This window comes from Amphibalanus amphitrite, unplaced genomic scaffold (genome assembly GCF_019059575.1).
Source record: "Amphibalanus amphitrite isolate SeventyFive unplaced genomic scaffold, NRLGWU_Aamphi_draft 000224F_arrow, whole genome shotgun sequence".
NCBI classification, from domain to species: Eukaryota; Metazoa; Arthropoda; class Thecostraca; order Balanomorpha; family Balanidae; genus Amphibalanus; species Amphibalanus amphitrite.
Genome location: NW_024881719.1, coordinates 11,421 through 24,638, shown reverse-complemented (window position 1 = coordinate 24,638; position 13,218 = coordinate 11,421). Strand labels below are relative to the sequence as shown.

The window sequence follows — 13,218 nt, the reverse complement described above, 5'->3', positions numbered from 1 at the left end:
ATTCATCAACTTTTTTGAAGGTGGGAGGGTCCCTTTAAAAGAGCCGCACAACGAAAATCACGAAAAAAATCCTTCCTGCCAACTGTCCGAGCAATCAGCGTGCAATTTTAACATAAATGTTCATAAAAGAAGTAAGAACATCAAATGCGCTGCGAAACTAACATGTCTTTACGTGAGAACCGGTATACACAGAGATCATATAGATCTATGAGAACCGGCACCAACATTAGACGCGCTAGCACATAAATACATATAAACATAAATAATGGCATTTATAACTAACATGCGCATTGCGCCGTTTCGAATCATCTTTGCCATTACTCATTAGTAATTAAACGAATTAAATTATGCAGACAGATGCGACACGTGAACACATTTACCCCAGGGCATCACCGCTGCTTCATGTAGCTTGTGCGGGACACTTTCCTACCGTAGATTCACGAGGAGCAACAGTCAAATGCGTATCACAAACACTAGCTGCACTACACATTGAGCTTCGCATTATAGACCGTTTCTTATATGCATTTAGTTTATGCAGGTATCTGCGGTAGGTAACTGAAAATGTCGTCATGTAATGTAGGTATGAGGAGTTAACCTATCCTGTCCTAAAGCTACCTACGTTATAAACACACATTACACACAATACACATATCACACATCACAACCACAGGTCTAATAAATCTTCCATGACTGGGAATACGGGCGTGCTCCTCTGTCTAGAAGCGCGGCGACTCGGTGGCCGCTCTCTCGGCCCACTCGGAGGAGGGGTTGGTCGGGCGGCGCAGCTCGGAGGGCGTCACGTCACCCACGCGGCTCCGACGCCAGCCGAAGAAGGTTGAGAGTGCCGAGCGCACGGCCGGCTGGGTCAGGCCGTACGTCCAGCCCTCCACCAGCAGGCAGAGCACGCGCAGCAGCTGCACCAGTGTGGTGGCGTACAGCTGCGCCGACCAGCGCGAGCCCACGCGCACGCCGGCCGCCACCACGTCGATGGTGACAACCACCAGCAGCACCTTGACGATCCGCTGGAACGACTTGAAGCGCACCAGGAGCCGGTTGTTGGGGTGCAGGCGCCACTCGTGGCGCGCGCCCTGGACGGCCGTGTAGACGAACAGGACGCCGGAGCAGAGCGAGAGCAGCAGTACCGCTACCTCGGAGACCACCATGAACAGGTGGGCGTTCAGCTCCCAGCGGCACTGCGAGATGTGCCGCTCCACACCCAGCACGCGCCGGTCGAACGCCACGCTCGACTCCAGGCCCAGCCGGTAGCAGGTGAAGCCGAACGCGCCCATCAGCGGCACGCAGCACCAGGTGAGTGCCACCAGCCGCGGCGTCCACGCAGACATGATGGCGTTGTAGCGCAGAGAGTGTGCCACGGCGATAAACTGATCCAGCGCCAGACAGAGTGTGGCGGCCTTCCAGGCCACGCCGCAGCCGAACAGCAGGTACTGGAGGGTGGCGCAGAGGGGCGCCGGCACGCCGCCGGTGAACACCACGTCCGCCAGACCGGTGGCCATGAACAGCGCGCCGAACACCAGGTCAACCAGGGTCATGTTGATGACGAACAGCGTCATCGGCTCCTCGCGCAGACTACCGTCGCGGGCGATGATGCCCAGCGGGACGGCAAAGCTGACGGTGAGCGTGGCACCGACGGCCACTCGCAGCCAGAGCAGCATGGCGGCGGCGCGGGCTGACCGGTGACCGCAGTGCAGTGGAAGGAGCAGCCGGTGATCGGAGCGGTGACGGGCTTAGAGGCAGGTGCTTGCAGCGGCCCGGGCAGACCGGCTGGTGACGGCAGCGGGGCGGGCTGAGCTGTCGGTCAGGTGACCGTGGTGTCGGAGGGATGAGGCAATGTGAGAAAATGACATTATTTCAGGAAAACATTGTCAACAAAAACGACAACAGTTTCTGCCCTTTGGAGGCTAAACTGGTACCGAGGACACACTGGCGGAATACATTCCACGAGAGCAATCGAATGAGCCCTTTTAAGGCGCTGTGTACCCATTTCTGTTCGTTTCCGAGTTATGCGCCGATTTGTCAAAAAACGTCCAAATAAACGCCACTTGACCGACGACCTCTGGTGACCTGACTTGACCCGCCCTATAAATGGGTTAGATAATTTCTCCATTATTTTAACGCTATTTCGAAGCCGCTTACCGCGCGTCGCTATGTGGCCCAGGAACCAAGTTAGACGGGAGTGGGAGTGTTCAACCCTCCTCCCCCTCCCAGGGTGTGGAAATCCGGGAGCCCCAGCGGAACGTGTTACCCACCGGCTTAAAGGAAATAGTTCACTTTTAACATGGGGTTTTGAACTGGAATAGCAGTTTCGTAGCTTGAGCTGAGACTAGCACAAATCAGGAGCTTTTACGGCTCAATGATCACCCTAGACGAAGATATTCCATTTCTCGTTCCGAAAAGAGTGCCTTGCAGAGGAATGTGTGCCTTGCACAGGAATGCAGCCACATCATCGTCAGCCAATCAGCATGCTGCTTACAGCCAATTCAGTATGCGTAGGTTTGAACTACGCGATATGATTGGTCAACGCGTAATAAGCTTCCGCGTCAAACATTATTTTACATAGAATATAGTTCGTCCTATATTAAAATATTGAAAAAAAATGTTTTTACAAAAAGGTTTTATTTTATTTCATGATCATTTTGAGCATAAAAAATCATAAATCAATAGCAAAATACTAATTTCAGGAAAGTGAACTGTTTCCTTTAAAATTCATATACCTACTCACCGGTGTTTAGCTGCAGTCCATAGCACTATCTACACGCTCCCGCCGTTCCTCTCACACCGATCCGCACCGTCCGTGTGCGCGGTCCCAAGACGCGCCTCTCTCATATAAAGACCCGACCGTGAGTCTCCGTTACCAGGACAACACGCGGATCCAACAGCCCTCTGTCTGCCTCTTAGGAGCTGATCGGCCAATTGACGCCAGAGGAGCTGAGACTGACGTCGATACGCTTCAGTTCGCGCTAACGAACAATTGGGTTGGCTTGTTCGTATCGGTTGTCATGACAACGAAACACGGATGTCACCGGTGTAATGTAAAGGCAAGAGCACAGGTCGACAGCTTGAAAAAAAAACACGCTCTTGAGCAAAGCAACAGCGAACAGCATCTCCTCGCATTGATTGAAGACACTGAATAGTGAATAGGTAGGTGTATGGTGAGGATAAAATGTAGGTATAACTCATATAAGTATACGGTAGATAGAATGTAATGGAAAGACGTAGTTGCACGAGGAGTGGAATACATTTTTAATCAATAACTCAAGATAAATAATGTGTCAGTCAAATGTCTCAGGAATGTTCGCAACATAATGATATTGTAGCATCAGTCTTCAATAGCACCCATACGCAAAAGAACACAATACGTGCGTATTGCGTAGTAAACCTTTTTCGTTAACTTTTTCGAAGAGAACTATGCAAAAAATGCAATATATTTTCCGTTGCCATTTTTCTGGTGGGAAATGAGTCTTGCAGCATTCCGGGATTGGCATCTCTGGGACAGCAAGGGCTAACACACAAACGTCTTGGACTGGAAAATAAATGTAAGTGCCTGTGTTCTTAGCCAGTGGTCTGTCAACCCGACTCTAATGGCTTTCTTAGCAGCCAAGAAAACACCATCGTATTACCTCGCGGATCACTAAGGCTCTAGCCGAGAGTTCTAAGCACCGACCCGAGTAGGGAAATGGGCACCCAAGTGTATAAGGAACATTTATACTCTGAACGGGCCATCGATGGTCAGACCTGCCAACTTCGCAACACCACAGATTACGGGCTATCAAGAACTGTAAAGCTCCTAGTTATTTCCGCGTCGGCGCATCACCCGTGAATTGGAGCAGCACCAAAATCGACGAAATTATCGGTGAAATGGAAGTGAAAAACCGGTGCATTTTTGGCAGCTTTAAACTAAAACATCATTTGATGGAGAAAAAGAGCCATGAATATGTCAACTACACCACAGTGTGATTTGATCCAGGAATAGCCAATATGCGAACCCATGAGGGGGCGAGAAAGAGGCGGCAAGACGAGTGATACAGGACAGGAATGCACTGGCCAATGAGGAGTCTGACGGGGCACAAGCATCCTGGAGTTCGTTGCAATTCGCGAAATAATTAATATATGGATTTTAGCGTATACAATGATTTCCGAACGGTGCATGTTACCCCGGTGGCCTGCCTTTTCTACCGCCCTGCGTCCGGCGCCATCCGCAGCTCCCCACCGCCACCCCAAGACCACCCCAAGAAGAAGCTCGTGTATCGAACGTGTTATATTGATGCAGCGTGGGACGGCCGTTCCTCGGATGTGGCGATTGCCCGAGATCCCGTGATTCGTCACAACTGAGTCTCAGCGTGGGCAGAAGTAGTCAAAACAAACAATCAGTCGTGTTACGCCGAGAAACTGTTAATCATGCACATGACAATGTACGCGGTGTGTCATTCGAACATGTTGCGCCGGCGCCATCGGACTAGCCCAATTCGTGAGTGGCCGGCCCGGCGCGTCGTCCGGCGGTTCCTAGTCGCACCCCACCTAGTCCTCGTCCCAGTCCTTGTTCTCACGCGGCTTGGGTCCGCCGGCGCGCTTGGCCATGATGATCTGGTCCACCTTGAGCACCGTGCACGCGGCCGTGGCGGCGTACTTGAGCGCCCAGTGCTTGGTGAGCCACAGGTCGAAGATGCCCGCCTCGGCCGCGTCCAGGGTCGTGTCGGAGCCCTCTCCCTGCGAACGGACGGAGATAGGTGAGGGGAGGTCGCGGGGTGGTCACGGCTGGCAAATCCGAGACGGCTCTTGTCAGCGCAATAGGAAGGTGGCAGCCGTCCGCAGACATAATATTTCATAGATGGCTCCTGGATGCTTGAATGCTATGATTTTGACTATAAATAGACGATGACAATCAAAGCACGTCAATGTAGCGTCTATAAATACTAAATTTGACAAAGAAAACGCTTAAGATGTCTTAATGCCAGTCTGAAATATTTGCCACAAAAGAAGCAAACAACACACAGCTTAAAAACAGTACCGCCGACATGATTGTGTTGCGATGACATGCCCAGTCAGCTCAGCCACTTGGCACCTAGTTGGCTCGAGAGTCCTCACCTCGACGTTGAAGCCGGCCGTCTTCTTGCCCTCCTGGTGGGCGGCGTACAGTCGCGACAGCACCTCGGTGGCCTTGCAGCCCGAGTTGTCGGCCAGCACCTTGGGGAAGGCCTCGAGTGCGGCGGCGAACCGTTTGATGGCGTACTGCTCCAGGCCGGGGCACGTGTCGGCGTACTGGGAGACCAGGTGGGCGAGCTCCATCTCACAGGCGCCGGCGCCCGGCAGCAGGCGCCCGTCCTGAACAGAGGAGGGGGAGCGTCAGGCACTGGCATCGGAGTATGATGTTCAGCCAATGAAAGACGGACGATCTGGGGTAAAAAGAGCATTGTCTCACCCCGCTGCCTCCTTACTCAAAATTATCTTCCATCCCATTCTCCAGAGCATGTCCCGTCCGTCCCCCACCCACCTTGGTGAGCGCCTTGAAGTTGTTGATGCCGTCGTCGATGGACCGCTCCACGTCATCCATCATGTTGTCAGTGGCGCCGCGCACCACCACAGTGGCGATACGGCTCTCGGCGGCCTCCTGTTTGAACACAACCACGGCCGTCTCTCCCAGCTCGTCGGCGTACACGCGGTCACAGTAACCGAGCTCGTCGGCTGAGGGGGGCGTGAGCCGCGGCAGCGCCGTCGCGCCCACCGTCTTACACAGCCGGCGCAGGTCGAACTTGCTCAGCAGTCGCACGGCCATCAGGTTGTACTTGTTGACGTAGTGCAGGGCCATGTCGCCGAACTTACCGCCAGCCACGATCACCTGGGGAGCGGGGAGGGTTTATGAGCAATGTCAGCAGGCCTGCCCACATCATTCCAAACACACAATAGCTTCAGCAAAAAGGGAAGACATCAATTGAAGTGCGTACAGCGACCAAACACACAATGCATCACTCGAGGGCCATTTCAATACGTTTTTTTTTCTGCGTCGATAACGTCGATTTGAGGTGCGCTGACGATGTTCCAAAGGATGGTTACTTGTCAATAGCACAAAGATTGCGCACACCAAGCCTGTTAATTCAGACTCGGCTAACTAAAAATTGTTCTTCCAACGACCTAAAAGAGAAATAGGTAATCACCACTTCCTTCAATATAAAAGAGGCTGTTAGTGGAATTATTGTCAGCCTCACTGACGTCTTAGCCTGCCTTAGCCTGCCACTTGCATTTTCCAGAACCTATATGCAGTTCCTTACATAAGCCTCAGACCAATATCCTGTATCCTTTATGCGTCACAACTGCCGAGCCTCATGGTAATCAGTCCAAGAGTACCCTATACAGCACCTGCAGCCGATCGGCGGCGACTTACCTTGGCTCCAGTGGCGGCGATCGCCTTGATCTGCTCCTCCAGCTGGCTCTCCTCTCCGCGAGAAAAGTCCTTCAGCTCCTGAGCCGTCTTGATCAGCACGGTACCCTGCCAAACGGAGCGCAAACATGGAATAAATCTGCGGCCGGCGAAAACGAGCAAATTATTATTCTTACATCGCAAAAACAAAAAACAAAAAGCAGCTTGGTAAGAAGTGCAATAATGAATAATCCAAATAATGAAAGTATTATACATAACTCTAAATGTTTGGCTACACCTGGAATGCAACAGCTAATGTACATAGGCATAAATGATACAACTTCCCTCCCTCTTACCTTGGTCTCCGTAGCGGCGATATCCACGGGGCACGTGAAGACGGCCACCTTGGCCTTTTCGGCCGTGTTGATGGTGCCCTCGGCCTCTCGGCGGAACACCATGCCTTGGACCACCTGCGAGCTGAGCAGACCGGCGCCCAGGATCTTGGAGACGCGCACGTTGTCCACGCTGAACGCCGTCGACTTCTCCGGCAGGATCGACACTGTGGGCAGGCAGTGGCAGGGCAGTGTCGGTGATGGTGACAATGACGTTGGTGATGGTGGTAGTGATTGAAGTATTAATGTACTTCACCCCGCACCGGCCATCCATGGCGTCCACAAGAAGGCAAGTTACAGCCCCTCACAGTTGTTCTTACAAAAACGCAATTCTTTAAAAAGGCCATCGAACGATTTTGATAACGATTTTGGTCGTGTTTTATTCACTCATGGCGGATAAGATTAACTGGCCAATAAAAATTATTTTTCCACCTTTCCTCATACACTAAGTAGAACCGACTGAGCATACTCATCACCGGCCAGACCAAGCCCACTATCCCCTTTCTCCCGTCCCTCCCCGAAGTCGGTACTCACTGCACGCCTTGACCACTAGGTCTGTGATGAAGTCCTCATTGCCGTACTGTTTGCTCATGACGGACGGTTTGATGGCGCGCTTCAGTTCCGACTCCGACTGCAGGTCCTTGATCTCGCCGCAGACGAGGCCCGGCAGCAGCTCGAGGGCCTTCTTCAGCGCCAGCTCGTAGCCCTCCACTACCTCGGTGGGCGTGAGACCCTGCCGACGGCGCGCCAGTCTCACAAAAAATAACCAGGTGGCGATCGCACATTGGCCGTGTAACGGATAAGCGATAAAACTCTGAAATTTGTCGGGAAATTAAGCTCAGCATGACATTCCACCAAACGGATGTCAAAATGTGCTAAAAAGTTAGTTAACCCGGCAGTTGCTGGGGTATTTCGCCACCCACCGTTTGCTGGGGGGGGGGGGGGGGGGCGTTAAACGCCCCCAGCCGATAACTCGAGAACCAATAGGCGCAGCAAAACGCACGAGGCGGCAAACGAAAGAACGCGACGAGACGCTTCAGATGAGTACTTTTAAGTTGAATTTTGAGGTCACAGATCGGGTCAAGGTCAGGTCAAACACCTGAAATCGGGCTTTCAGTAGCATGGGCTTCAGGACTTCGCAATGGGCGCCTCTCGTCATAAACTCTGTCAAAACGGTGCACAATCCATCATATAAGGTCTACAAGAGTGTCAGCTCCATGTAGGGGTCAGTCAAGCATAGGTCAGGGTCAAGGTCAGGTCAACCGGGTAGGCACATATCCCCGAAAATCAAAACTGATATTCGCAGCTTGTGACACATGTTTTATGGGTAATTTGGGGCGTAGAACACGATGGTGACATTCCTTTTGTCATATGTGTACGTGTTTGGCTCAAAAAGTTCAATTTAAGAAATGCATGTATCATGGTCGCGAAGTAGTCACGAGAAATTGCCAAGGTTCAGTTCAAGATTTTGGAAAATGCGGAACATTAATCAATAATCGAAGATAGCCATTTGATAGTTCAAGGTATTGGCAGTCTCATGGCGTTTACGGTATGTCTGTATGTCTATTTTGTGATTTTATATGATTTTTGAACATATGCCGTTTTTGGTCGAAAACTCAGAAATCATGACGTCACTAAAACCTCGATACCTCAAAAATGTTCCGACCGATTTTTTTGAAACTTTGTCACAATAAACTTCAATTAATTTCCTACAGGTACCCAAAATTTGGCGCGCCTGCGGCGCGCCGTTTTTATGCTATGACCCGGCGAAAAAAGTGGGGGCGTTTAACGCCCCCCCCCCAGCAACAAGGGGCTTCTCGCGGGTTAACTAAGCAACGCATGTTTCTGAGTGGTGAGCGTTATGGGCGGATAAGAATCTGGTTAAACCAAAAATGGTTTATCATCAGTTAGATATTATTATGCTTGTTCGATATTATTATGCTATGATCTTGACCAAAGGACAATAAAAATGATCTTACAATATTAAATTATAGCTCATTCAACGCGTCTCGACAGGAGGAACACGATGCTGGTAAAATCAAAGCCATGCCAGTTTTGAGTCAAAAGTCTGGTTTGAGTCTGGAAAACGGTTATTTGTTTAAAAAAGGCAACTTGACGAGTTTTGCCCTCTGGAGGCTAAACGGTTGATCTTAGCACAAATATGAAGGCTAACAAAAGAAAGAACGTCGTTGAAAGAGCTATTGAATGCGCTTTTCCGCGGCGCTATAGCTCTATTCGGTCTCGAGTTATGCGCCGATTTGTCGCCCCAGTTGGCGCCGAATACCGGTCCAGCGAGGGTAAACCACAAAATAAGAAATGCTGAACAAGGGGCTCCTCAATAATCACTTACTCTGATGGTCTGCTCATCATCACCATACACATTTCAATATTTTGCACATTAGTGATTAATGCCACAGATTGCATCTCACTACCAAAGCCTACAAACCCGTGAACACCAAATTGATTAATGTCTCACCATTCTGAGGAGGTCCTCCGCTGAGGCAAGTAGCGCTCCCGCCATGATGAGAACGAAGTTGGTGCCATCTCCAACCTCCTGCTCCTGCATCTGAGAGCTGAGGATCATCATCTTGGCAGCTGGGTGCTCCACCTATGACAAAACAGCAAGGAAAATAGACAGTGGATACCTGACTTGAAAGCAGTGCAACCATACTTTGGTAAGGTATAAAGCAACAGACCATGGCACAGTCATCAGTGCTGCATAATGTGAGCCAGAACCAAGCAAATAGTTCATGACAAATCCAACAATAAAAATGGTTTATAACTACAAAAGCACTCTAGCTACAAGACTAACAACATGACAGTCAGATTAATTTTCCCTGAGTGATGATAGCCCCCTGCAAGCCATAATCATAACAGTACTTGCAATGTGGCTAGGCAACTAAGGCACCCTGGGTCAATGACATAACTAAGTAGCCATTTTAATAAGACATAATCAATTTCTGAGGAGACCCCTTGAACAAATATACGGTTTTGAATTTTTTTTTTTTGCAAGATTGAGGAGCAATATAATAAAATAATTAAAATTTTAATGTCTCATACTATTTCAATTTACGTTATAGTATTTTAGCTCTTCCAGGTGTCCACACTGGCATCACACTGGCCTGTGTAGAAAAGATGTGCAGTCACAATGATGCCACCTGGTATTTCAACTCCTTGGACCACTGGGCTGAGCAATCATACCTCAAGTTCCCTGATAATGGTAGCAGCATCACTTGTGACAAATAGCTTTTCTATGTGATTGATGACCATTTTGTTCATTCCGCGCGGCCCATAAGCCGTTTTGACGGTGTCTGCAAATTCCTTGCATGCATGAATGTTCCTGTACACAGCCTCTTCTAGACCAGAGAAGTGCTGAAAATGGTCAAAAACATGGTCAGCACTCAGAAACAATACTCTGGTAAATTTACAAGCAAAACATCACAAAAAAACAGTGATCAATAATCAATAAAACATCCCTAGCAGCACATCGGAATCTATCCTGGCGGTGAGGTAAGTTGATAACAAATCTGATATTAGTAAATAAAAGTTCCAAGCAGGTCAGTTGGGTCAAGTTAATTATATTTTTCATCTTCACTCAGACTTTAACATTTTTATAGCGAAGCCCTTATATAAGCAAACGCCCCAAAATCAGTAGGTGGAACTATGGTCATGAGTACCCAAATATAGGAACGTTCCCATTTTTGGGAACGGAGTTCCCAAATATGGGAACGGGAGTTCCCATTTATGGGAACGGAAGTTAATTTTTCGGCCGTTCGCCCACTAAAACTCATTAGTGCATCACGTCTCAAAAAAGTGCACGCTAATTTAAGTATCTACTAAGTCTCTATAAAATTATCTTTATTCTGACCGTTGCACAAGGAAATTGACCGTCGAATGATATTTTTAATGATTTTTTGAAATGACGGAATGGTGAAAACATGGGTTATACTACATTTAACTTGCAATTTTAAGGAAAATGAAGCGTTTTTTACATTTTGAGGTCAAGTATAATAATTTTCGCCTGGTTATGAAGTTTCATACTAGCGACACCAGATGCTGACATATGCAAGCGAACACGCGGACAGTCCGGGGGTAATATTGGTGACATTTGGTGTCGGGGCGCACGACCGCATGGAACGTCAGTGATTTTACCGAACTACTGTTGTAAATTCAGTTTCAGTGGTTTAAAATTATTCAGCTGTATTTTATCATCCCAGAAAGACATATTTTATTTGGATGCTAGCTGTTTAGAGTTGTTTTATAAGGAGTGTCATGAGCGTGGTTTTTGTCTTCCGTGTTTCTAAGCGTGATCGTTTTGGGGGAATTTCTCTTATATAGGTCGCTCTGTGTGGCTTATTTATAATTTTTATGCTGATTTCGATCATTCCTCGTGCCCATCCTACCAGGCCTTTTGCCACTTACACTCATCAAGAACGGAAAAAACTAGATTTTCATTGGGACTAGGTGTTTTGAGGGTGTAACATATTCAGCGTTCCCATTTTTGGATACTTCCTTGTGCTCGTCAACTATCGGTGATAAACAGACAGGTGCTTGACATGTCTCCACCCTCGGCGCGGACAGTGGATATAGGTATGGAAGACCTTGTTGAACATCGCTGAGCGTTCTGAATTACGTAATCCTGCAGAGGGGGGCGTGCCCGCTGCGAGATCGACGGGAATAAAAGCGCAGAAGACCGGGCGAAACATGCGATGGTCTTGCCGGAAGGGTCATCTGATGATTGTTGCGTTAACAATAATTTGCGGCGTTGGACGTGATGCTTGTTAATGAAAAGAGCCCCTGAAAGGCGTCGGTGAAATCGTTCCCAATTTTGGGTACGCCGTTCCCATAATAAGGAACGCTTGCAGCGCCAGTGTACGAGAGCGTTCCCAAGTTTGGGCTCGCGGCCCGGATGATGGACTGCTTTAGAAATAGGGGAACGATTTGAAACTACGATGGGCCTTACAATATCAAACCCTTTCCCAACAATATTGAGACAAATATCAGGCGGTTCACGATCGTTTTATATTTTTTGGACGTCATTTAACGGTTCTTTTTCTTGTTTTAAATAATGCCTACATGGCGTTCCCATATTTGGGTTTATCGTTCCCAAACATGGGAACGAAAATGCGTTCCCGAAAATGGGTACGCTTGACCATAGTTCCGCCTACTGAAATCCATTTTTATACATCACCCGAAAGAGCACTTCATTGCGAGCATTTTAAGACAGTAAAATTGACATCCATCCCTGAATACCCATGACAAGAACAGCATGGATGATTTTATCCCAATAATGTCGGTGTTTGTTCACTTACCCTTGACCCCTCCTTCAGCATTTGCCCAAAACCAGGCGCCCTAGGAACGTGAAGTGCCATGTCTTATATTGAACACTACTTATGCACTTAAATAAGCCACAGATTATCAATTCAGACAGGAACTATCTAAGCCGGCGGAATGCGGAAGCCGAGTCACGAGACACCGCCCAAAAAGACAACGCACGCCACGAGACCGCACTATCCCAAACAACGGACAGCGGCATGCTTGGCCTGCGCCACAAATGTAACTCTCAGAGCAAATTCAGTTATGTTGTGTGCTACCAAATACAGGACCAGCAGCATAATTAAAAATCCTTTCGCGCAGAGTTTTCCAGATAGAGGAGCCACTTTTACGGTCAAATGAACCCGGCACTCAATATACCATTACCTACCATCGAGCAAATTCGAACCCGATATATAGTGATTGCGTTTCCGCATTACCCCTTCCGTCGTTTCCTTCCATCCCCAGGATCAGAAGCGGCGGAACACCCTCGCCCTGGTAGGGGGGGGGGGGGGTCGATGCGATCCCCTAAGGTTTTTCGAAGAAAGCGTAAAAACGGCGGCGCGCAGCCAAATTTGGCACAGCCTTTGGGGCAACCTTTTTACATATGACCTGAAAATTTCAGGTCCGGGTGACCTTGGGCCAGGTCACCAGGTCAGAAAAACCGGCACAAGGTCATGGTCAAATTTCAATTTCCTTTTTGCACCTGTCCAACTCACAGTTTTGGACTGATTTCCTTCAAACTTTCAGGATGTGCTAAGTTCACCGAGTTGTATAACATATAGTTCGGTTTTTTTGAGGTCACTGACCTGAGGTCAGTTAGAGGTCATTACGTCGTAATTAACCCGCGCCCCAGTGGCGGTCTCAGCCAACTTCGCCCTAGTGAGGGGGGGCATATGTTACCACCCACCTCTAACTCAAAAACTAAGAGGGCTAGAAAGACGCGGTAAAAAGCAGTCGATAGCTCTCAATGCGTACGTTTGAAAGTATTTGGTCATTTTTCACCTTAGAGCAATATTGGGGTCACCAGAGGTCATCAAAGGTCAAAATTTGCCAATTGTCATTATATTTTTCAGAAAACATGCCGCTATCTCAGGAACTATGGTAGCTAGAAAAGCGCATGAAAGAGCAATCGATAGC

At 48.7% G+C, this 13,218-nt stretch overlaps 1 protein-coding gene across 1 annotated transcript; it reads right to left on the bottom strand.

Annotated features, from left to right (window-relative positions):
* Nucleotides 1-4,263: 4,263 nt before the first annotated feature.
* LOC122385582 (T-complex protein 1 subunit theta-like) lies at nt 4,264-12,335 on the bottom strand. The gene is made up of 9 exons (XM_043373950.1): nt 12,078-12,335; nt 9,967-10,137; nt 9,242-9,373; nt 7,300-7,498; nt 6,730-6,932; nt 6,398-6,502; nt 5,510-5,854; nt 5,104-5,340; nt 4,264-4,725 (listed from the first exon to the last, which is right to left on the bottom strand). The coding sequence occupies exons 1-9, from the start codon at nt 12,135-12,137 to the stop codon at nt 4,537-4,539; spliced, it is 1,641 nt and encodes a 546-aa protein (XP_043229885.1). The 5' UTR covers nt 12,138-12,335; the 3' UTR covers nt 4,264-4,536.
* Between the last annotated feature and the right edge of the window lie 883 nt (nt 12,336-13,218).

Bases quoted from the DNA above. Each gene is read 5' to 3' on its own strand.
- LOC122385582 (XM_043373950.1), bottom strand. From the start codon at position 12,137: ATGGCACTTCACGTTCCTAGGGCGCCTGGTTTTGGGCAAATGCTGAAG. The intron at 7,499-9,241 runs GTGAGACATTAA...CGCCGTCGGCAG, and splicing joins CGGAGGACCTCCTCAGAATG to GGTCTCACGCCCACCGAGGT. The intron at 6,933-7,299 runs GTGAGTACCGAC...GCCTGCCCACAG, and splicing joins CCTAGTGGTCAAGGCGTGCA to TGTCGATCCTGCCGGAGAAG.